Source organism: Podarcis raffonei, chromosome 4 (assembly GCF_027172205.1).
Source record: "Podarcis raffonei isolate rPodRaf1 chromosome 4, rPodRaf1.pri, whole genome shotgun sequence".
Taxonomy (NCBI): Eukaryota; Metazoa; Chordata; class Lepidosauria; order Squamata; family Lacertidae; genus Podarcis; species Podarcis raffonei.
In genome coordinates, this window is record NC_070605.1 from 24,665,132 (window position 1) to 24,689,744 (window position 24,613).

General features: G+C 43.1%; 1 protein-coding gene across 5 annotated transcripts in view; it reads right to left on the reverse strand.

Moving 5' to 3' along the window:
* Nucleotides 1–23,469, reverse strand: part of ARHGAP20 (Rho GTPase activating protein 20) — a 75,063-nt gene extending 51,594 nt beyond the window's left edge. Inside the window, exons 1-2 of one of the 5 annotated variants that reach the window (XM_053385804.1) lie at nucleotides 23,088–23,469; nucleotides 4,228–4,313 (exon numbers count right to left, since the gene is read on the reverse strand). In XM_053385804.1, coding sequence (XP_053241779.1) covers nucleotides 4,228–4,313; nucleotides 23,088–23,186 — 185 coding nt within the window. In that variant the 5' untranslated portion in view covers nucleotides 23,187–23,469. Of the gene's footprint in view, nucleotides 1–4,227; nucleotides 4,314–12,592; nucleotides 12,614–21,751; nucleotides 21,964–22,188; nucleotides 22,266–23,087 lie in introns of those variants that run through there. The other 4 variants (XM_053385803.1, XM_053385806.1, XM_053385805.1 and 1 more) reach the window with 4 other exon arrangements.
* Between the last annotated feature and the right edge of the window lie 1,144 nt (nucleotides 23,470–24,613).

The window sequence follows — 24,613 nt, forward strand, 5'->3', positions numbered from 1 at the left end:
AAGCCATTTTGCTCCTCCTTTTGTCTCCCACTTTCCTTTTCCAAGAGAAATTGAACTTTATATGTTGGTGCTAAGCACGATCAATTGTCACTAGGCTTTTAAAAAATGTTGTCCTCTTAGGGATTAAAAAAATAATAATTCTGCAAATCTCAGGATTCCCCTAAAGATTCCAATATCTCTCCCTTGTTTCTCAGTAGCCGCATTTTTGGTTCTAATTATGTCTATGTCAGCATTATTACCCAGCTTTGCTACTAAAGGAAATAATGGGTGGCAGTGAACTAAGTTTTACTCAAGAGTACACCCAAAAAGCAGAGAAATCACCTTGCCAACAAAGGTCCGTATAGTTAAAGCTATGGTTTTCCCAGTAGTGATGTATGGAAGTGAGAGCTGGACCATAAAGAAGGCTGATCACCGAAGAATTGATGCTTTTGAATTATGGTGCTGGAGGAGACTCTTGAGAGTCCCATGGACTGCAAGAAGATCAAACCTCTGCATTCTGAAGGAAATCAGCCCTGAGTGCTCACTGGAAGGACAGCTCCTGAAGCTGAGGCTCCAATACTTTGGCCACCTCATGAGAAAAGAAGACTCCCTGAAAAAGACCCAGATGTTGGGAATGATTGAGAGCACAAGGAGAAGGGGACAACAGAAGACGAGATGGTTGGACAGTGTTCTCGAAGCTACCAACATGAGTTTGACCAAAGTGTGGGAGGCAGTGGAAGACAGGAGTGCCTGGCATGCTCTGGTCCATGGGGTCACGAAGAGTCGGACACAACTAAATGACTAACAACAACAACACCCAATGAAATTAACAAACATGGCTGGGCCGTTCTTTGCAGGGGAACACCACCCAATGTTTCTAAAGGTATCAACCTGGAACCTTGGGGACAGAGCAGAATAGGGTGCCTCCTGCCACGTTTCTTTCTACAAAATGGAAATTGCAGATTTGCACAAAAATATCCATCTATCTTGCTCATAGTAATGCAACGAAAGAGTTCCTAGGGACGTGGTGAACTCTCCTTCATTGGAGGTTTTTAAGCCGAGGTTGAATAGCCATTTGTCATGGATGCTTTAGTTGAGATTCCCTTCCAACTCTACAATTCTATGATTCTAAGTCAACAGGATCTACCTTTATCTAACCAGGGCATGATTACAGTCATGCTGTAATTTCTATAAAATGCTAATACCACCTACTTGCAGACGTTAGAATAGTTGGATCCTAGAAAAAGTCATTCAGAGTTTTTAAAGGAGGAGGAGGAGGAAGAAGAAGTGGGATAATCCCATAGGCCAATGCTATGTTGAGGTACTGTTTATATACATGCACTAAGAAGACATTTGATAATGGACCATAAAATGGTATGAAGCTATAAACTTACTAGGTTTTCTAAATATTTCCTGACCAAACTCCCTCATTATGTTTAATTAATACAGAAATGACTCAACTGCTAAGGAAAGGCTATTCATATTAATCCCCCACAGATGTAAATTGGATTTGGAAAGGAGTTTTGTAACCTACAGATCATTAATCAACCACTAAAAAGACAGTGCACTAAAGTATCAACAACAGGATTTAGTGCCAGAATAAAGTTATAATCCATTTAAGCTTGAAATCAATGTTTTGCCTACAAAAGGGTGCTAAGTATTAAGACAGCTTTAAAAACAAAATATTTGAAGATCTGAACATACCAGAGGTCATGTCACTCATTGCTCTTTTCTGCTTATAAAAAGGAGCAATCCACAAGAGTCAAGCATTTACCGAGCACAGACCAGAATATCCAAACACCATTTGTTTGATTATTGATGAAGAAAATGAATTCTTGTTAATCAGAGAAGGAAATTTGGGGAGCGGGGGAAGGGAGAGTAAGAGAAAAAATAATCAACTGAACTGAGCTCAGAGTTCATTGAAACTGTGCTCCTATGTAATTTTGCCAATTACTTTCACAGATGCAATCCCTGTAAATTATATGAACTATCATATAAATTAGTAGGAATTGCTTCAAAAGGTTATTGGGATAGAACATTAAAATGTGGAGAGAGATACATATCTCTCCAGTGCCAGTCAATCTGAGGATAGTTGATACATAAGCCCTTTAAGACAGACAATGCCGGTAGAAAATGCTGCACAAGCATTAGCTAAATCTTATCATCCAGATATCTCTCAAGTCGCATGCAGTGTCATAGAAATTAGTTTGAGCTCTGAGTCTATCAAGTACAAGCTTCCTTGAAAAGTACCTTGAAAAGTACTAGAGGTGCTCTATGGTTCACTCAGTCCATGAAGAGCAAGTTTACAGTGCAGTGCTCAGCATGAACTGACTGCACCCTATATGCTCCAGATTGCTGCACAAGCAAAGGAATTCAGTAGACAGGCTTTCTGGGACAGGCAAGTCAATGTGAAAGTGGTTCCCTGAAGATGGGAAGTTTGAAACCCACAATCTCTAGCAGATAAGATAGTCTCCTATACAGCTCATTAGAGTTATCTGCAATTGTTCCTAGTGCATGGATAACTGCGCAGGGGTGAAGGAAAGCTCTCCGGCACCCGGTGTGGGGTGATGAGGGCTGGGGTGAACCGCTCACAGGGGCAGGGCAAACCTCTCAGCAGCACATGCACCGCTACAGACGGCACCGTACGGACGGTGGCAGGATCCCTTGCTCATGGCTGCGCGGTCCTCCACTCTGGCCCCTTCCTCCGCCACTGTATCTGCGGCCAGAATTATCTCCACAATTCAAAGCTTCATAAGCCAACTAACATATTCAGGACTAATGAAAACAATTTTCACAGCAAAACAATGGGTAGGTTGGTTGTAAGGCAGGAAACCACACTCCCACCAATCATTTTCAGCACAGAGCCATGTCTTCAGTGGAAAGGCAGCATGGTAGAGGTTGGACTAGAAAGGCCTAAGATCAAACACACAGTTTTACAGCATAACCTGCCTTCAGGATGGTGGAAAGGATAAACTGGGGTCAGTGGCGGAGGAAGGGGGGTGCGGGCTGTCCTGGGTGTCATCACTGAGGGCGGTGACAAAATGACAAAAATAAGAGTTTTAAAAAATAATACTAATAAAAATTGGGCTCACAGAACTTTTTACAAACGTAACGAGATGTGGCTGGCACTTACTGCGGGGCCTGCAGCGTGCCCAAGCCACACATGTCTCCTGGGAGTCAAGTAGTGGCTTGGGTAACTGAAGGCTCCACACTGCCTAAAACGGCAGCATGGGACTTGCGTCTGCCCACCACCTCTCCCTCAACTGCCCTACGACTGAGGAGGCGGCAGTGGAGAGGCTCCATGCAGTGTGCCCCGCCCCCATGGGCAGCTCGCCCTGCCCCCAGCTGCAGGACACACGCGCCGCACCCGGCAGCCAAGCGGCTAGCTACACCGCTGACTGGGATCAATTGGGAGAAAGGGTGGAAGGAAAATGTTCATTTGGTAAATAGCAATGGGCTCCCACTCAGCATCAGACAGGGGTCCTCAGAGAGCAAACTGACCTTTACATCATGCTAATTTCACTTGCAGAGCACTTTATTCATCTGCATAATTTTGTGAAACCACACACTACACGGGAGCAGCTATCCCCCAGATTATAACCCAGAGGTCAAAAATTGCAGAAAAGGGTATGTAAGCTACATGCAGCCTGCAGGCCGTATACTACTTCACCTGGTTTCAAATAATTAATTTTCTTGCAAAGATCCCCACTAGACAATCTTATTAAGTATGTATGCCATTTATAGGCCAACCTAGAACAAAATGTTCCCTGGGCAATTCATAAGATGCTAAATGTAAGCAGGTCTGTATATACTGCCTTGAGGTAGTATAAAACTAAGTGTTACTCAGAGTAGAACACTGAAATTAACGGATCTTAGTCATGTTCCTTAATGTCAATGGGTCTACTCTGAATAAAACTTAGTTGAATGCCACCTTTGCATTCTAGGAAGGAAGATAGGATATACATTTAAGTAAATAAATAACTTTTTAATTATCAACATTCTAATCCAAGATATCTTAAAATGTGGGAAGCCTGGTTTATGAAGTCTTGAGCACATTCTGCTCAATATATGTACGTGCTTTTCAGAATCAATACCACCTGGAAAAGGCCGCTGTGGGGGTGGCTTATAATCTCTCTCTCCAGACAGCGTTTCAGCCTTGTGTGGTTAACTACTTGTCAAAAACAAATTATGATCTGGGCCAGGAAACCTGCAAAAAAGTACAGCCAGAAACAACACATTCCACCTTACCTGACACTTGTTCTGGACTTGGTCAGCGCTTTGCTGAGAACCAAGGATGGTGCTGATTGACGCCTTTGGGCCAAGCTCTTCATTTTCTGATGAAAAACAGAAACAAAATTAAAATGTAAGAAATGTTTCACAACAGCAGCTGTATGGAAGAAAAACACAAAAGGGGGAAAAATAACCACCACAACCAAATCAGTTCCATCTGAAGGTCCTAAAACATCAGGTTGGCAGAAATGGCTTCACCAGTTCTCAGAAGATAAGGGAGAAATGTCTGCAGAATATTCCATGCTGGCAATGTGGAGGTCGCCAGGTAAGGGAATATAGAAGACTATTGGACTCTAGCACGTTTTATTCCAGAAGAGTTACTAAAGTTGTTTGCCCACAGACTAATTACATCTCTGGTCTTAATTGGCATTTATTGTGTTCCAGATCCTACTTGTTCTTATGGAAGTGTCCTCTCTCACATACAGAAAGTAAAATGTATGTCTGGAGACTCAAAGTTTTCTGCCTTAAAAATGGCTTAAGGTTCAACAACAAGATAAAGACGAGAGTAATGTGCCCACTGTTAATAACAGTATCCTGTCTGGACTTTACAAGACTTTGCTGCTTGGAGGTCCCAGTCTGGCACCTGCTGCTAGCTCGCGCGCGCGCGCGCGCGCTCTCTCTCTCTCTCTCTCTCTATATATATATATTACATACACTCACTATAGGAAACCTACTTTCCATAAGGTTCCACTATAACACAATTAATGCTTCATGGTAACATTCTCCACTCGCAGTTTGAGCGACAAAAATATCAGCACGAGCACACATTCTGGGATTAGTTAAAAATACACTACTAAACTATGTCCAACATGCAGGATTGATGAAATCCAGAGAAAAGAGAACTGTCTCCTGAGACACCACCAAATATAAAAAAATAAAATACCACTCCCTTCCTTAGAGCTTAATCCCAAATAAGTAACTGCAAGATTGTAACCTTATACAGACTGATAGGTGTCAGGGCATCATTTAATCGGTTAAATAAAGGAATTTAAAATATTTTGGCAAAGTGTTTAATATAAGTACTTATAAACTGCAGATCACAAGCATATGTTAAGAGGCATTCAGTCCAGTGCGTGAGAAGGGAGAAGGCCTCTATGACAGAATAGTGAGGTTTCTTGTACTAGTGTGCACATTTTGAGGAAGGGGTGCAGGCGCTAGTCACAAATGGTGGCTGTGAGGTGTGTGACAAACACAAAATGGCTGCCACATCTGAAGGAGCAGGAAAGGGCACAGGACCTTTTTGTAGGCACCATGGGGGGCATTGGGGGGGCACCCTGGTGTCTGCAAGCCCCACAATGAGGACCCCTGCTCTAAACTCATGCCCACCCGCAACATATGCATGCATAATCTAATAACAAGTAACTTTTTTAAAAATTTAGAACTACATCTTTTTCTCATATATACTAACTCAGGATCAGGTTACTTGAGAAACTGGCTCTCCTAAAAGTTCCAAAGATATCAAAGTCTGCTTCATACTAACTCAGAGTAGGGCTTTCACAGTGTGGCTGTCCCTATTCTGCGGTACAGCATTCCTGTTGAGAGATGACAAGTGTCCACTATCTGCCCTTTTTGGAACAACTGAAGACAGTTTTCCCAGCTTGATGAATGGGTCTCTAACATGGATGTCAATTTCGTTTTGTTTTTGCTTTTTAAAACTATCCCTTGTTTTTCATTTGTGTTAACTGTATTTCACGGTTTTATTGTTCATCACTTTGAAATGCTTGCGCAGAAGGCAATTAATAAATAGCAATAATAAACTGCTGAAATAGATTAACACTTATATGATCAATCAGCTAAGTTTTCTTTAGCCAGATGACAACCCTAGTATATGCAGACTTGCAAACAAGTTACCAGTCCTCAAAATTTATTAGAATCATAGAATCGGGTGTGACCCCCAAGGGACATCTAGTTCAACCCCCTGCCGTGCAGGAATTACTAGCCAGTTTGCACATACATTTCTTGACTTGAAGGGTGGGGAGAACACAGATAATCCAACTAAATTTTCCCATTACTGTATCTGAGCCTGGGTTGAGGCCCATTAGTTCCTACTTGCATTTCAATCAATATATACACTTTAGCAATAATACTGGGCGCCTTCAGATTGTCATTATTTCCAGGCAGAATTCTATCCCATCCCAACAAATTCAGGTTGCACAACTAAAGCTGATTTGGAGCTCTTGTGAAAAATGTCTGCTTCCCCAGAAGTTCATACTTTTTTTATATCTAGGGAAAGTCACAGGAAAATGCGCTGGAGTGTGGGATAACACCACCTGCTAGGTTGACACAATGTTGTCTAATCTCCCCCACGATCAAATCAGGACAAATTGTTAACAACATATAAATCCACAAACAGATCAGAGTGAACGCTCATTAAAGTGGTCACCCAGAAGCAGCCATTGTCTCCACTGCTATTTCCTGAACTAAAGGAAATACAGTATTTGATCGTGTCAGCCGGTGGCTACGAAAGAAGCACTTGATCCACTGAATAGACTAGGTCACCTGTGAACAGATCAAAATCCCCTGCCCCTGTACAGACCTGTAAGACCACTTAAGAGATCTGGGGGGGAAATTTACTCATGGCACCATATCATACAAACTAGGTAGTGAAACAAAAACCGAGCTTTTTTTGCTACTGCCCTGGACCCATAAGATTGGACCCTATCTTTACTGTGTTTCATCTGTTTTTATACTACTACTTTACTGATTTTTGTCTCTTTTATCATACTGTTTTGTTTACATGTACTTTTATATTCTGATTAAGATTTTTAAACATTCAGCAATTTATAAATGCTTTTAAATAAAATATAATAATAATGATGATGATGATAAATTTTACTTCTTTATCCTGTTTCATAAATTGACCCTACCCAAACTGAAGATTTGCTTTACAGGGTTTGAGGGTTTTCCTATACACACACATTGTGACACGAGTACAAAAATAGTGGGGAGAAGGGTTAGAACTAATGAAGTAATAGGATAGGAGCTGAGCTGGGGAAAGGATTGCAACCACAGCCTTAAGCACCTCAAGCCTGGCTGTCCTCCAGAAAGATGCTAACATTCTTCAATTTCTACTAGCTGTTAGTAGAAAGATTAGCTGATAGTTAGTTTGATATAAATTTAGCGGGCACACTCTCACCTGCAGGCAGGCAGGTATCTCACAGGACAAACTGATGGAGACGAAACACAGACACACACATGAAGCAGAGTTTGGACTATGGGATATCACTTTCTTCCTGGCTCCCATTGTCTTTGGATTAAAAACTGGGGTACAACAAATTAAAGACTTTAGAAACAGATAACCCATTGAAAGCTATTATTAGCATACCGGGACTGTCAACACAAACTATTTGGTGTTTGGAGAAGCATATTTCTTAACACTTAATTCTGTCTGATACAAAACTCCATGGGCTCTAGCCTCTAGTCTTTTCACTGTCAAGGGAACAGCTTCACAAAGCACAGTTGCAATGCTGCCTCTGACGCAATCTTACACAGATGCTGTGCCATGCAAGGGTCTGTGATATTGGAGTAATGGTTTGAATCAAGTTGTTTTGCTTGAATCAAGACATACTCAACACCTTTACTAAGACCCTGAACTATAGAACTGAGCTGGATGCCAATTAACTTTATTCTGTAAGCTCCTTGGAGTAAAAAGTGCTTTTTTTTTCACCCAAAAATTTATGGAAAACAGTCATAATAAAAAGGAAAGGCTTCCTCCCCAGTCAAGCACTGCAAACTGAAAGAAAGAAAGCTAATGAAGAACAGTTGTGGAAGAAAGTTTTTATTTTGTTTTCTGTCCGAAAGCTAGATTATTCATTTATTTTATTACATTTGTGTACCACCTTTCATTCAAAGATCACAGGGTGGTTCTCAACATAAAAAGACAAAATGAAAATGCAAAATACACAATAAAGCAAAAGCAAAACCAGTAACTCCCCCCACCCAAGAATAGGTGAAAAGTTAAAAATTAAAAGGGTGGGGAGTGGTCATAAAAATGTTTCTGCATATATTAGAAGGCATCTACTGAGGACCCTAGAGAACAATTGCCAATCAGAGGAGACAGTACTGAGCTAGAAGTCCTTTAGTCAAAGTATGAAACTGCTGCTTCTGTCCTAAGAAACTAAGTACAGCCCAGAAAAGAGAGTCCATAGTGTGGGCCCTAGAAAATAGGGTTCAAGCCCCAGTCTAGCACCTTGGTCAGAAGATCAGCTGTCAGCCTCATTCCATCTGCAAAATGGGAATACTGTGACTCATTTAGCTCTAGGGATTTTGGAGAAGTCTGGAGGAAATTGAAGCACAAATTGCCAATATTCACTTATTCATCCCATGCCCGGAATGGAAATCAATCCAGCGGATACAACTGGTATTCACTGTTACAGTTGCTTTCTGTCCACAAACACTATGAAATTGATAACTTCCTCACCACCACATTTGCACTGTTTCCTTTGCAATAAAATGAATGGGATGGAATAACATAACATAATCACAATGTCACTTATGTAATTTCAGCGCTACAAACAGCAAGATGAATAATATCGTTTTTACTGAAAGATGAACTGCAGTGGAACAAAAACAGAGCAGCTTCTTACATCCCAAGTCAGCTCCCAGGGTTGTTGCAAGGCTGAGAAAAGAAAAGCCTGTACATTATATATCATCAATAGTGGAAGGGTGAAAAGATTATACAAGACTATGGCTATAACTATGGCTATAATTTACATTTGCCAGCAGGAGATCACTTGCCATTTAATCAAACTTGGGTGGAAAGAAGCATTTGCTTAAAAAACTCAGATGTTTTAAACAAGACACTTTGCCAATAGGCTTTCAGCCCAGGACTACGACGTTGTAGTGTTGCAGCATAACTTTGACATGCTTCTTTATTCCAGCTTCTGTTTAACCAGAAGAGTGTGCATGCACACACAAATGTACACAAACAAAGCAAGTAGATTAACACTTGGCAGAGTGTGCCCATCTCCCTAGACTTCAGGGCTTTCCCAGCAGGATTTTTTTAAATGACATGGCTCAGACAGTCCTAAACTTGTTCCAAACTGCTACCAGGGATACGTCTCTTTGCAAGTGAGCCAGCACAAAATGTGCCAAGTTCCAATGCCGAAGAAACCCCACTCAGAGACCTCAAAACATGTAGGAAAGCTTGAAGCAAATTACTGGCTCTCAGATGCTGTTTCTCAGCGTGAAATCCCTCTCAAGGGCAACAAGATGACGACAAAAGTGAATTTAAAAGTTCACCCAGAGTAAAACTCATTCAAAGTGTGAAGAAATACCAAAACATATAAATAAAGCCAAGGAAGAAGTTGAAAGTCCTAAACATCTTTACCCTACAGCAGGCTACACTAGTATCCATTCACATCACATATGCACAATGTTGAATCCGCATTACCCAGATAAGGGATGACCAACTTCTGTATTCCAGTTACTGGATTCACCAGGAATATATTTTTCTGCACAACCTGACTCAATCACCAGTAGTTGGGTTTATTATGAATAAAACCAAGAAGAAGCTATACCATTAAAACGTAGGCTCTCAGTCATTCACAACCACATACATACCAGACATACAGAGAGGATTGATGCTTGTCGATCAGTAAGAAGCAGCAGTGGAAGGGGAATCAATGAGTAAGAAAAGATCACTCTTCAGAGACTGGTTTCTGAAGATCAGAACCAATTATTTTTCCTCACGATTGCAGCGCTTCTCCCAGTCCAGCACTGCAACAAGTAGGAAAGCCCTCCACTTAGCTTGCAAAATAACCTGTTCTCTCTGGCATGGCACCACTGCTAATATGACTTAGTGCTAAGGAAACGGGAATAAAAGAGACATCAAAGTTTGGCAGAGGACTGGCAGGCCCAAAGACAATTTTACAGGCTGAATGCAGCCCATGAGCCATATATTCACCATTCCTGTCCAGTATGAGACCTGCGGGTATAGGGTGGTATACAGTAATAATAATATGATTTGAGACCAGAATACCTGAAGAATGGTCTTCTCAGTATGAGCCTGCCCATTCATCATGACTTTCAGAGGTTATTATTTATTCAATTTATATCCAACTCTTCCTCCTGAAAGAGCCTGAGACAGCAGGTTCTCTTACATCTTCCACTAACATATGAGGATGTTTGGCATGGACTAGGCAGAGACTTCTCTGTGGCTGAACTTTGGAAATCCCAGGGAAGCCTGTCTCAGTGGTCTTTTGAGCAGTGTAAAGACCATCTGTTTGCTTGTTTTAAAACAATTCATATAGAAAGGGTAGCAAAAGTGATGTTGTTGTGATGTTGTTGAGAGCCCAACTCCCATAAACCCCAGCCAGCAAGACCTACATGAATTGTAATCAAGCAACATCTGAAGAGCCACAGCTTCCCCATCCCCTATTTTGATTCCTCCTTGATAAATTTGTGGCTGAAGCTGCTGGGCCTGTTAATTCTTTTACCTGCTGGTTGCCTGCACTTTTATTTTATTTTATTATTTATTAAAATTATATAAAGTCCTATTAGACCTGTTGATCTCAGGGCAGTTCAAAAACATTAAATTATAATATAAAAAACACAAAAATAAGAACAAAAACAAATGATTAACCCCCTCTCCTGCAAAATATCCATCAGCCAAATGCTTGGAAGAAGAGGAAAGTTTTTGTCTAGGACTTAAAGGTGTATAATGAAGGTGCCAGCCAAACTTCCCTGGGGAGGGCATTTCAGAAATGGGGAGCCAATGAAGAAAAGGAATGTTCTTGTGTTGCCACCCTTGGGTCGTCTCGTGGAGGAGGCACACAAAGGAGGGTCTTGGTGGATGATCTCAAAGTCTGGGTAACTGCATATGGAGAGAGGTGGTCCTAAGGCTAAGCCATTTATCCACTCTGCAGTGATTGTTCTCTATGTTTGATATTTTTATGTGTTTTATTACTGTTCTAGGCTGAAGTTGTATCTTAATAGAAAAATGGTATATAAATATTTTAAAGAAAGAGGAAAAACAAACTTTGGTCTTTACTAGAATGTTCCTTATTCAGGCCACTCCTAAAAAAAATATCATCACTGGACACAGAGAATAAAATATGCGCACAGAAATGGGTTTGTGGCCAGGGGAGAAGCATCTTTTGCAATAGCTAAACAGAGGTTAAGGTCCAATTGGGTTGTTTCTAATGTAATCAGCTATCCTGGGCAATTTGAGAATGTATTCTCTGCTTTTGATATTGCAGTTTTTATTGGCATATTAGTGTTGATATAAACATGGTATGTTGTGCTAACCGACACATAGCTGCTGTTGGATGAACTTACATTGGCCTATGGCTGGGATAATAAAATTGCCCAAGATTTCAATTGCCAAAGAAATTGTGTTTAGTGTCACAGCCTAAGACTACTCAAATTTTCACCTAGGTAATCATGAAAGTTATAATGTTTGTAGCATGGAAGTACAATGGCACACTATTAATTTTTAAATAAGTATCCTATCTTTAATCTAATTACAACATGTACAATCCTACACATAGCAACACTGAACTCATAGGCAACTGTGCAGGACCAAGCCAAAAACAGAATATATTAAGATATCACCCAATTATAGCCCACCCTAGGAATCAGTATAATAAAAAAAAAAATCTTCACTAGTGTGTGCTTCAAAACAAAGCAGGGGAAATGTTTTCAATTTCTAAGCGCCCTGTACAGAGTTTATGTAAGAATTCATTGCCGTAAGCAAAATTTAGAGTTTTTCTAGCTAGCTCTATTTAGAAATACCACATGAAGGTGCTCATTGGGGGAAAATGTGGATCTGAAAGAAGTTCTCAGACACAGTCAACACTGTTTTAAATAAAATTCACTTTTTCTCCTGTTCATTTGTCAACATTCTTTTCATTTCACTCTTATCTTTCCATATTTGGGAAACAACGAAACAGGAACACTAAAAATCAAATTTGGACATCTTAGTTCAGGCAAACCCAAAGCCAGTCACACCAATACATGTCTTATGCGAGATAGGAGACAAATAAATCTGCCACAATACGTACACAGTTCCAAAAAACGAACATCAATACCTCTTGCACTAGCTCCAGTTCTTAATATTTTGGCCTTGCTGTCTCGAGAAATTCCTGAGCTGCAAACCAAAAGACAAGTTAACACCGACTGCCTCGTTCGAAGCGACTCAGGTCTTGTGGTTAGTTCTGCAAAGAGGCCTAAGGCAGAACCGCCTTTTAAATTTTCCAGGGTTCTGTGTGGAAACTTTGGCACTGATGTACAACCAATTTTACATTTGTACATGCAGCCTTTGTCCGTGCGTTTATGGGACGTGCGTTTATAACGAAGCACGTTCCCTCCATTATGAACTTACCTCACTTTACATGGTTCCTGTCATGAAATGCTAATTTCGTTTGAATATGACCATATTTAAACAGGGTTTCAATATATGTTCTTCCTGTCTTCACATTTTGTCCACTGAACCAGGGATCCCACAGCGAGTGACTTTGTTTGGTTGCCATTTCCTTCTTCAAAATGGCCTCCAGGAAGAGAACAGGCCCCCAAATGGGGAGGCCCAAAACAAAGGAAGGACCACAGAAACAGATACAGAGTCCAATATCCCTCTGACTCCGGCACTTCAGTCTAAAAACTGAACTGGTTTTCTACTCCAGTTTCCATCACAGAGATGTCAAACGCTAGAGCAACCCTCTTTCCTACAAGGCCAAAAAGTGAACCCTGGCCGCTGTCAGCATTCCCATTTTATCTGGGTGCCGGAATTCCATTGTCGTCTCAGCAATAATTACCACATGAACGCTTTTTGATAGACACAGTCTGAAAGTCTAAGGGTGACAAGGGTGTCGATATAAAATCATGCAGAAGGAGACAACCTAACCCAGTACCTGAAGTGAACCTGATCGTACCCTGCTGACCCTTACAAACTCAATTTTTTAAGTTTCTGGAAGCATTTCAAGATCCCTGCAACTCTGTTTGAGGCATGTTTACATGGACGTTCAATGTTTCAGTGTTCAATGTGATGAGCTCTGAAATGTGCAGCCTTAAAGGAATCCTGTATTTTTATTTATTTGAAAGCACCTATAAATAGCTTAAAGTTTCAAAAAATGGTATATACAACACAAAAACACAGCTAAAAACCAGTAAGAATAAAAGAATAAGAATAAAAACACATAGTTCTGTCAACAGAGCATGAAGCTCTTAATCTCAGGGTTGTGGGTTCAAGATTGGGCAAAAGATTCCTGCATCACACAGGGCTGGACTAGATGACCCTTGGGGTCCCTTCCAACTCCATGATTCTATAAAAAGCATAGGAAAGCAAATAAAACAGAAATGCAGAGGACTCAAACACACAAAACAGGATCCAATCTTATTGCCCAGAAGAAGTCAGGGCAGAAAGAAATAAGCCATCTGAAGCAATACTATTTCAAAAAGCATCCTACCTCCTCCAGACTCACATACACACGGTTACAGAGGAATCAGGGAGGAATCCCCTGCCCTTTGCCAACCTGGTGCCCTCCAACTATTTTGAAGTACACTTCCCATCAGTCCCAGCCAGCCAGCCACACGTCACCCTGAGCTATGCTCCAGCAGAAAACAAATGTGAGATACGGAGAAACACAACTACAGTACAGTATTATGAACACCTCTGATAACAAACAATGGAGAATACAAAGGACCGACACATGGCTGTCACAGTATGTAATGTACTCACTTGATTACAACGCCTGAGCTGTCCTGGCAGCAACCGGCTTTATAACAAACTGTCCTTAGGTTCGTGAATGAATTCACATAGAAAAATGATCTATGAACAAGAACAGCCTGTCACATGGGGAGCAGCGGTCACTAACAGGTAGATAAACCTTTGTTTTCCTGTGCCAAACAGATATGAGGAAGAATTTCGAAATATGCAGCTTTTCTTGAGATTGCCTTTAGAAAGCTTCCTCTTTTGAATTTCTGCCTGCCATGCTGCTACTAAATATGTATAAACACTTCTAGAATGCTGAAAAGCCTACACTTGTGATAATTCTGACTTGCATAATGTTATACAAGTTACCTTTTAGGAAAGTTGTTATCCTAAAAGGAAATGTGTATAATAGTTCTCAAAAATGAGCCTATTACATACTACAGGGGCCTTAAGTCACTGCAAATTTCTAACCCCTGCTAGTCAATATGTTGTGCATCTGTTTGAAGTGCTTAAGTCTTATTCTCAAAGCATTTGCTTCCCTAAACCAATTTAAATTATTTGCATTAAATAACCAACCTTAAACCCTCTCTCTGATGCACGAGACATGATGCGATAATTAATATAAATATCTTCCTCTCTATTCAGCTTGATGACTCACAAGCTCCTTTCCAGATCACAGAATTTCTCTTTCAAATTCTCTGAGGCAACTACCCAAGTCCCAGCACTGAAGAAAAATGTTGGCTACCTAAAAAGTTCACATTTCTACCATTGGCATCAAGTACCTGTATTTTTTCAGCACTGTTTATACCAAGGGAAGTTAGCCCACTTGGGGGAAGACACAGATCTTGCAGCATACAATGTCATTTGTCTCTTGGTTTCAAAATATGTGATTATAGAAGACCTGTAGCAGACTTCACAATGATAATTCTTAATAGGCCAAATTTTGATAGAAGCTTGACACAAACCATAGTTTCTCACCCCATTCCTGCAAAATCTACCCCACCCACTTTATCTTGTCTATTCCAGTTTAGGGATAACCTATTAAACACTGATGCATTTCACTGCATATTTTCACACACACACACCCCAATCTGTATGCATTCTGCATTTATTTTGTGAGAGACAGAATACACCCAGGAGGTTGGTTAGTCAGATATTACAATTGAACATTTCCCCATATAAACAGATACGAACCCTGCAATCACACTCTGAGGCCCTTCTTTACGTGCCTCCTCCACGAGAGGTCTGGAGGGTGGCAACATGAGAACAGGCCTCTTCTGCGGTGGCTCCATTTGTGGTATGCTCTCCCCAGGTAGACTCACCTGGCACCTTTGTTACATATCTTTAGGCGCTAGGCAAAAATGTTCCTCTTCTTCCAGGCTTTTGGCTAATTAAACAATCTATGGCCTTTTAAACTGGGGAGGGGGTTATGTTGTTGTTGTTACTGTTACTATGTTATGTATTATTGTTTTTTTATATTGTAAGCCGCCCTGTGATCCTTGGATGTAGGGTAGTATAGAAATTTAATATATAATAAACAGTACAGCGTATCACCAGCATAAAAAGTAAAGGTAAAGGTACACCTGCCCGTACGGGCCAGTCTTGACAGACTCTAGGGTTGTGCGCTCATCTCACTCTAGAGGCCGGGAGCCAGCGCTGTCCGCAGACACTTCCGGGTCACGTGGCCAGCGTGATGAAGCTGCTCTGGCGAATCGGCACCAGAGCAGCACACGGAAACGCTGTTTACCTTCCCGCTATAAAGCGGTACCTATTTATCTACTTGCACTTAAGGGTGCTTTCGAACTGCTAGGTGGGCAGGAGCTGGGACTGAACGACGGGAGCTCACCCCGCCGCGGGGATTCGAACCGCCGACCACGCGATCGGCAAGTCCTAGGCGCTGAGGTTTTACCCACAGCGCCACCCGCGTCCCTTACCAGCATAGTATACAGCAAAATCCCCAATCTGACCCAGAGCTAACTCCACAGCTGGAAAAAAATATTTTCAGTTCCAAAAAGCCAGCATTATTCTTTTATCATCCATCATCAGGTGATTAGGAGCTTACTGTACTGTATACTGTTCCTGTGCTCCAGAAGAGCATTTTTAGAGGCTCAGGCAGCCAGTTTTCCCCAGCTTTGCCAACACCAAACCAACAGCTCTATCTTACACAGAGTCACAGTGCCTAAACAGGCTGCTTTTCAAAGGCATTAGGGGCATACCTGTGTTATGACTGCAAGTCATCCTCTTTAAATATGAGGTGTCTATGCAATTTAAGGTGATAGAGAACACCACATTGTGATGACTTATAATCTCACCATGGGACAGATGTGGGCCACCAGGTATCTGTAACAATTTGGCCACATGGTAAAGCTAGTTATACTTACCACCCAAAGAGGGAAATGAGTTCATTGTGTGGACAATCACTACACATTTTCTGTGTGGTGCGTTTGTAAGTAGCTATCAGAACTCAGCTCTACGTTATCTGAAATTACACAAGAACATGTTCACAAGCTGATATTTACACTGATTCACCTGCCACCGTTTTCTAAAAACCAGCAACTCCTTAGACTCACTACAAAACGTTATAGTGTGCTCAATTCTGTTCATACGGGATTGAGGCTTCCCACTTACACATTTGCTAATCGAGGGTTGGATCTAAATACGTTCTACTCAGGAGCAGACCTGCTAAAATTAAGTCAGTCCGTTTCATTGGGTCTACTCTGAGAAGGGCGAACATTGGATACAACCCCAAGGTCAGAAGATTTCATTCCCACAAGTATCCCATTTGTCTCAAAGATGTGGCAAGAAGAATGCACGCCAATGTTGAACTGAAACTTTTTACAGGAGGATGAGATCAAAGAAGGAAACTTAAATGTTTGTGGCACATCAGACGCATGAAAATAAGAACCCACTCCTTCCCTGTATTAAAGCTTCTCAACTGGCTGTCTACAGGCAACCATAGTGAGAATACATACCTGAGCAAATGTTTCCTTGCTGCAGTATTTTGATACTGCAAAATAGTGCAGTCTCATTTTATAGTTACTTGTATTCATATACTTATGCTCTCACTAATAATCTGATGAGGATAATTCAAATACTCAATGGAATCTAGCCTGGCCCCACACAGAAATAAAAATCTATATAGGAGGCATTGGCAGTACTACAATAAAATAGTTTCAGCTATTCTCCATACAATATCGACTGATGTTAACAAATAATCTTGCAGCACCTTAAAACTAGTAAATATATTACTGTATGAGCTTTTGTGGCTTACGGTTCACTTTATCAAATGCACTGGATTAACTGGACTCCAATCTACAAAAGCTTATGCCAGAATAAATTTGATAGTCACTAAGGTGCCTCAAAAAAACGAAGATCATGGCCACTGGTCCCATCACCTCCTGGCAAATAGAAGGGGAAGAAATGGAGGCAGTGAGAGATTTTACTTTCTTGGGCTCCATGATCACTGCAGATGGTGACAGCAGCCACGAAATTAAAAGACGCCTGCTTCTTGGGAGAAGGGCAATGACAGGCCTAGACAGCATCTTGAGAAGTAGAGACGTCACCTTGCCAACAAAGGTCCGTATAGTTAAAGCCATGGTTTTCCCTGTAGTGATGTATGGAAGTGAGAGCTGGACCATAAAGAAGGCTGATCGCCGAAGAATTGATGCTTTTGAATTATGGTGCTGGAGAAGACTCTTGAGAGTCCCATGGACTGCAAGAAGATCAAACGCATCCATTCTTAATGAAATCAGCCCTGAGTGCTCACTGGAAGGACAGATCGTGAAGCTGAGGCTCCAGTACTTTGGCCACCTCATGAGAAGAGAAGACTCCCTGGAGAAGACACTGATGCTGGGAAAGATGGAGGGCACAAGGAGAAGGGGGCGACAGAGGATGAGATGGTTGGATAGTGTTCTCGAAGCCACAAACATGAGTCTGACCAAACTGCGGGAGGTAGTGGAGGACAGAGGTGCCTGGCGTGCTCTGGTCCATGGGGTCACGAAGAGTCGGACACGACTAAACGACTAAACAACAACAACAACAAAAAGGTGCCTCAAGAATGTGTGTTGCTTCTACTTTGCCAAACCTTTACTAGGCATTATAAGTATAGGCCATCATAAAACACCCATATATAAAATTTTAAAATATGTGCAAATAAACAGACATGTAAAATATATAATGATGAGGATTTTCATTGGGATTTCTGTGTTGCTTTTCTAAGAAAGGACTAACACAGTTACTCCTCTGATCTTAAGCTAAGGCATGATTTCTTATTGCCACCAGAACTACGGTCGAACAGGATTTCAGATGCTCAAAGTCCTTGACTTTGAAGGGCCAATGCACTGGGCAAAAATGAAATGTTTACCAGGACAGGAGTCTCACATTGTGCTTGAGGGCTGTGGTCCAGGAGAAAACTACATATATGGAGTCCCCATTTCTCTCCCACTCTCCCCAACATGATCAGGACGGGAAATATTTATGAAGTGTACTGTAATATCCCAGGCAGGCATTAAAATCCCAATAAGCAATCTGGCAGCCTGCTGCAGCAATTCTCCAAGGAGAATGCGCTTGCGGGGATTTAATGACATTTTAATGCAAACCCTGCAAATAGGAGATTTCCTTCCCAGCTTGGTTCCTTTTAGTCTTCGCACTATTTATTCTGGAATAGTATCTGGCAGGGCCAGTTTTTTAAAAAACAAAAATGGGGGGGGGGGAGAGGAGAGAGAATGTATGCTGAAACATATTCTGAGCCCCCAACATATCTGACTCATAAATCACACTCTTTCTTCTGCCAGGTTTCACACACAAAGGCAAGCCCACACACCAAAGCACGTTCTGAAGTGCAGGAAAATTTTGTAGCATAGTGCAGTTTCTACACTGGAATTCTCCTAGGTGTTTATAGCACAACAGATGATCCAAACAACTTAAGAGTGGTGCATTTGGTTGATAACACTCTGCTTATTCTAATTTACCTGTATTTCATTGAACATACCCAAACAATATACCTAACCTCTTAAAAATCTTGCTACTCCATTAACAAAACAGGATGCTGCCTTACACTCAGTCAAACCATTGGTCCATCTCACTCGCACTAATTGGTAGCAGCTTTTCAGGGAGGCTGGGAAAACTCAGCCAGATGGGCGGGGTATAAATAATAAAATATTATTACTATTAATATCAGACACACATCTGTCCAGCCATACCTGGAGATACTAGGGATTGAACCTAAAATACTCTGCTGGCAAAGTTGATGCTATGGCACTAATTCCTGTCTTCATCTACTGTATTCTGTTTCTTTCATGCTGTTGCCCAAACCTGGTCACTTCACCGTACTGTATGGCTGGGCCAGAGCGAAGTGATCCCTCCAAAAAGGTGAGACTTGCTGGGCCTTATGGTGGGACACATAATTGAACCTTGGTCTCTCACACCCAGTACTGAAATGTTATCTGCTACACCACACTGATAACCCAATGCTAACCTCCAGAATTTAAGCTGAGCTCCTGTAGGATGAGCAGTTGAAGATCACAGATCCTGTGATCTGAAACAATAAAAAGGGAGCGAATTCCTATACGTTGTTAAAGGTTACCTGTATCATGATCAGGATTCCACTGGAAGACCAGTAGGCTACGCAATAAAGGAAATGCTTACAACCATTTGCCATAAATATATATGCAAAAGTGTTTCAGGACACAGAACAGATTTTACAAATGGTCTTTTATAGCCATCAATTTATGTACGAGTTCTCTAGAAATAGTGTAACAGTATTGAGCCGATTCAACACAGCAAGTGCAGTATTTACTTTCAACCAGGGCTCATCCCAAAACATGTTTTGAATGTTAGAGTTAGAAGAGGTGGAAGAATATGAAAAAGCAGTACTCCAACACAACCAGCTCCCAACACAGGTTTCTCTATTTGGTCAGGGGGTGTGATTTCTAAGATTTCAGCCTTTTTTGTATATTACTAGTCAACCTACATACCAGACTTCACATACATGCTCCCCTGCCACAGATCCCATCAGCCTCAGGGCACCACATTGCATTATTTATAGTCTAACAGCACATTCGTTTGCTGCATGTGGATTCTGGCACTGCAAAAACAGTGCCACCTATGCACAAAAGCGAGGTAGCAGCAGGCTTTGGAGGAAACCCAAGATCTGCAGAAGAACAAAAATATTTGGGGAGGGAGAAGAATCCAAAAGAGCCAAATGAGGACTGAGCATGCTCAGTGGCCAAGCTGCCGCGGAGAAGGGGCAGTGCACAGAAAACCAAGCTGGAGGGGTAATAGACAAGAATATCCTTGAAGGTGACGGGGCGGACTGGCCAGCACCCGGAAAAGCAGCACTCCACACTGCAAAATTTTGTTGCAGCAGGTCCAGTTTGCAAAACCTAAATGGGGCCTCTATGTTCAGGATGCCTCAGAATACCAGTTGCTGCTGGAGGACAAATATTGGAGAGGGTTGCTGCTTTCATGCCTGCTTGCAGACTTCCCAGAACAGGATACTGAACAAGATGCACCCTTGGTGCAGTTCTTCTTAAGTTTTTAGGTCAGCAGAAGTTCATGTCCTTTATTACTATCCTAGGGCAGTTTTTAAGAGTTTGTTTAAGGAAAAACAAGCAGATATGGAATCTTATGCAGTATAACAAAAACCAGGTATAAAAATCAATTCGTACGCCAATGTAAAACGTTGTACTATCCAAAGTCAATTCAGAAACAGCAGGGAATGTCTAAAACTCCCCTTATTTGGTGATGGGAAGAGGAACTACCCAACTCTTCTCCTCCTCTCCATCATCTGCTGGCCTGCTCCAGGAAATACCCTAAGATTTCATGCAGAGAAAGGGGCCATTATTTGAAAGGCAAGATTTCCTCTGCAGAGGAAACTGCGTGACAGCTGCACGTACAGTTATAGTTGCACGCTTCTGTCTCACAGACATGCCGAGAACCTGGAAGTGGCTGCAGGTACACAGAACACACATGTTAAAAAGACGCAGCCATCTATCTGCAGCCTTGCTGCAGCGTATATTACAGAGATTCCATTTAATTCCCATCTTTTCTCCAATGAGTTCCAGGTGACATTCACGGTTCCCTGTTAACCTCACAACAACCCTGTGAGGTTGGTTAAGATGAGGAGAAACAGTGGCTGGCCCAGGGTCATTCAATGAGCTTCATAGCCCCATAGAGATTTGAGCACTGGTCTCCCAGGTCTTGATTCAAACAAGACATTAACCACAACACCATGCAAAAGCAAGAACAAGTGCACCTCCCATTCACTTCTCCAGAAAGTTCAAAAATCTCATCAACCACAAAAATGACATTAGGCCCGACACAATCTCTCAGCCTGAGTTCCGCGCTCATACCTTGCAGTCGTTACTATGGGGATAACAATACTGGCCTGCCTTACAAGGTTGTTGCACAAATTATGAGAATGCATAATATTTTATGCTTATTTTTTCAATGGGGGTTTATTTCCCCATACATTTCAGATAAGCTTGCACTGGGCAAGAGCACCACTCTATTTAAAATATGTAATTTTAGATAGAAATACAGTACAACTGCAGGCGCAAGCCAAACCAGGAATGCCAACCCTCCTCCACTTTTTGTCCCATTCTCATTTAGAGGCATCAAATGTAGTTGGCACCACAAGGACAGGACTTTAGCAAGCAATCCAGGTGCCCATTCAGCAAAATGAGTAGGTGGGCCCTAGATCACCCCACAACTTGAAGCAGGTGAATTAATATACATTCCTATGGGGGGTGGGAGCGCTAGTGAATCAATACACGTTACTGGTGGGAGAGAAGGTATACGACTAAGACCATTAAGTCCAGGATCTAAGACTACCTGGAACAATACATGCCAAGGGAGCCACCACAGATCCAGCCAGCATCTATGTAGAAAATGCCACCCCGACGAGATCGCCTGTCGCGACGATGCCACCTTCAAAGCAGACCGATCACGAAGTCCCCGGGTCGCCGAGCCTCACGTCCATGAGCAGCCGGCGCAGAAAGAGCTACTGCGGGCTCCGAGAGCGCCTTGCAGCAGCTGCTACTCAAAAACAGAACCGCGTCTGTCCATCCACCAATCCAGGCATGCAAACCTGGGGCAGGGAAGGTGAAGCACGCATGCGACGCGGAGGGAGGGAGGGAGGGAGGGGAAGAGGACCGAGGCGATCGCGCGCCTCCCGAGGGATCCCTGGTGGCGCTTTTAAGGAACGCGATGTGCCAAGAACAGCAGCTCGGTGGTTTCTCTCGATCACGACGCTCCGTTGGAGATCTTACCAAGGGCGGGGGAGGGAAAGATCGATCGACCCCCCGCGCCAGCTATGCAGCACATTTCCCGCAAGATTCGCAGCCCCCTTCCCCACCACCCCCCGAACGCAAGCGACCTCCATCTACTGCGCTTTCCCGAAACGTGCGCGTTGCGCGCACAGGACCGTCTTTCTGCAGCATTTAAGGACCGGGAACCTTCGCAGGTTGCAGCGATGCTTTTTGTAGCGCCGCCACCACCCTGACCTTCCCCGCCCACCACCAGCATGCTTCAGGACAAATGCATCGACACTGGAAATGGTGGAGATGGGATATCGGGGGTGGTGGTACACCGCCCCCCCATTATTTCCCGAAATTGATGGGCAGGGAGAGAAAATGACATAGTGGAAAAAGCGGGGGGGGGGTGTCATGCAAAAAAAGAAAAAAGTGAACGAGGGGCTGGCACGGACTCGAGCTCTCCCTACCAGTTAAGAGGCTGCAGTTGCTACTGAGGTCTTTTTACTTGAACTCTGCAGGACCTGCTTCCCCACGAGCGTGCTTTTAAGTTGGGCACGCGGAGAGGCTGCAGCGCCAGCCCGGCTTCCTTGGGGAGCAAAGCTCTATTGGAAACCGACTGGGCTTGCTCCCCGTCCCCGAGTTGCGCGTACAGGACCAGCCTGCAAGTTTCAGGAAAGGGCAGGTTAAGCTATTATTATTATTATTATTATTATTATTATTATTATTATTATTATTATATTATTATTATTATTATTATTATTATTATTATTATTAGCAACGGGGAGCCTTCGCTGGAAAACCCAAGGGCGAAGCAGGCGACCGGTCCGTCTCTTGTCTGCCCAGGAGAAGGTGGTTTTCGTCCCCGTCCCCCGATCCAGGCAGGGTTGCAAAGGGGCGGCGGCGGGTTCACTCACCTTGCTGGCGTCGGAAGCTACGGAGAGCCGGGACCCTCCGGTCAGGGAGGAAGAGCGCCCCTGCCCGATGTGATCCTGTTGAGGAGACATCGCTTTCATCAAGCTCCCCTTTCCCCCCCGCCGCCGCCGTTCAAACAGCCCGAAATACGCCCGGGGTCATCACAGGCTGGTCCTGGGCAAGAGAAGGCGGCTGCGGAAGCCACGGCAACCCCTCCTGCCACCATGAATGAAGCAGCAGCAAAAGGCTTCCCAGCCAACGCCGCCGCTACTGCAGCATCTCCACGAGCCCAGTAGCTTCGCAGCGCCGAACAGCTCGCGCGCCAATGCATAGAGGCAACCCGAGTGCTGCAGGCAGCGGCGCAGCTGGCCACGCCCCCCAGGGCGAAGCGCAGGGAAGCTCCGCCGCGAGACTCCGCCCCACAGCAACGTTAGTCACGCCCCCGCGGTCGCCTCTCGAACCCCGCCTGCTGCAATTACAAGCTCCGCCCCTCGCCACGCCCGCATAGCGGGACCACACACACACACACACACACAGAGAGAGAGAGAGAGAGAGAGAGAGAGAGACACCCCCCCGCGTGGTTGGGTCTGCGGTGGAAGTAAAGCGGCTTGATTAATTTTGCTCGTTTGTTAGTCTTCCATTATTGTTGCTAATTTTTGCTTGTTGAATTTCTTCATTAAGAGGCTCGCTGGAACGCTGGTGGTTATTTTATTTCTTTTGTCATTTTTATTATTATGGGTTGTAATTATTGGAGAAACGTCTTGCAACTGCAAGCCGAGGGAGCTGCTATAAGGAAAACAATCGTAAGGGGGGGTGTACCTTTATTTAGGGCAACCAAAATGCCATGAAATAGTGAACAAGCATTTGGGTTGGCTCAATAAAGGCGTTAGTCTAATGTGGACTTTTCTGTGTGCCTAATAAATAATATTAAGGTTGGCCAACTGAAGGTGTTGCCCTGATGTGAACTTTGGAATTTTGCAATTATCGTAAACAGAACGACCTTTCATGCTTCCTGACAGCAACTGACCTCCCTTATTCTCTCCCACTCCCAGTGAGGCAAATAATAAAAAATCAGGAGTAAAAAGAATGAATATAAACTTAGTGTAGAATGCAGCTTACAGCCCATTTTCAAAAGTCAAGAACAGTGTTCCTGCAGTGTGCCTAGAAACAGAATCCTTAATCTTAGGAGGGCTCCACCTGCTTGAAATTTCGCCCTTCCTTAGCTGGTATATCTGCACTGGCTGCCCTTGTAAAATTTACTAGCTAGGGAGGACTCCATTTCAAAGGAGAGGCTTTCAAGCCAGGATGCTGATGCTCCTGCAAATGCAAACTCTGGCCTACACCTTAAAGAGGAGCAGGAGAGCATTCCAGGACAGGTGGGGGAACCTTTGGCTCTCCAGAACTACAACACCCATCAGCTCCAGCAAGCATGCTCATGGCTATGGAGGATGGAGGTTGTAGTTCAGCAACCTCTGGAAAGCCAAAGCTTTCCCACACCTGTTCTTGCTTAAGGAGAAGCTTCCTAATA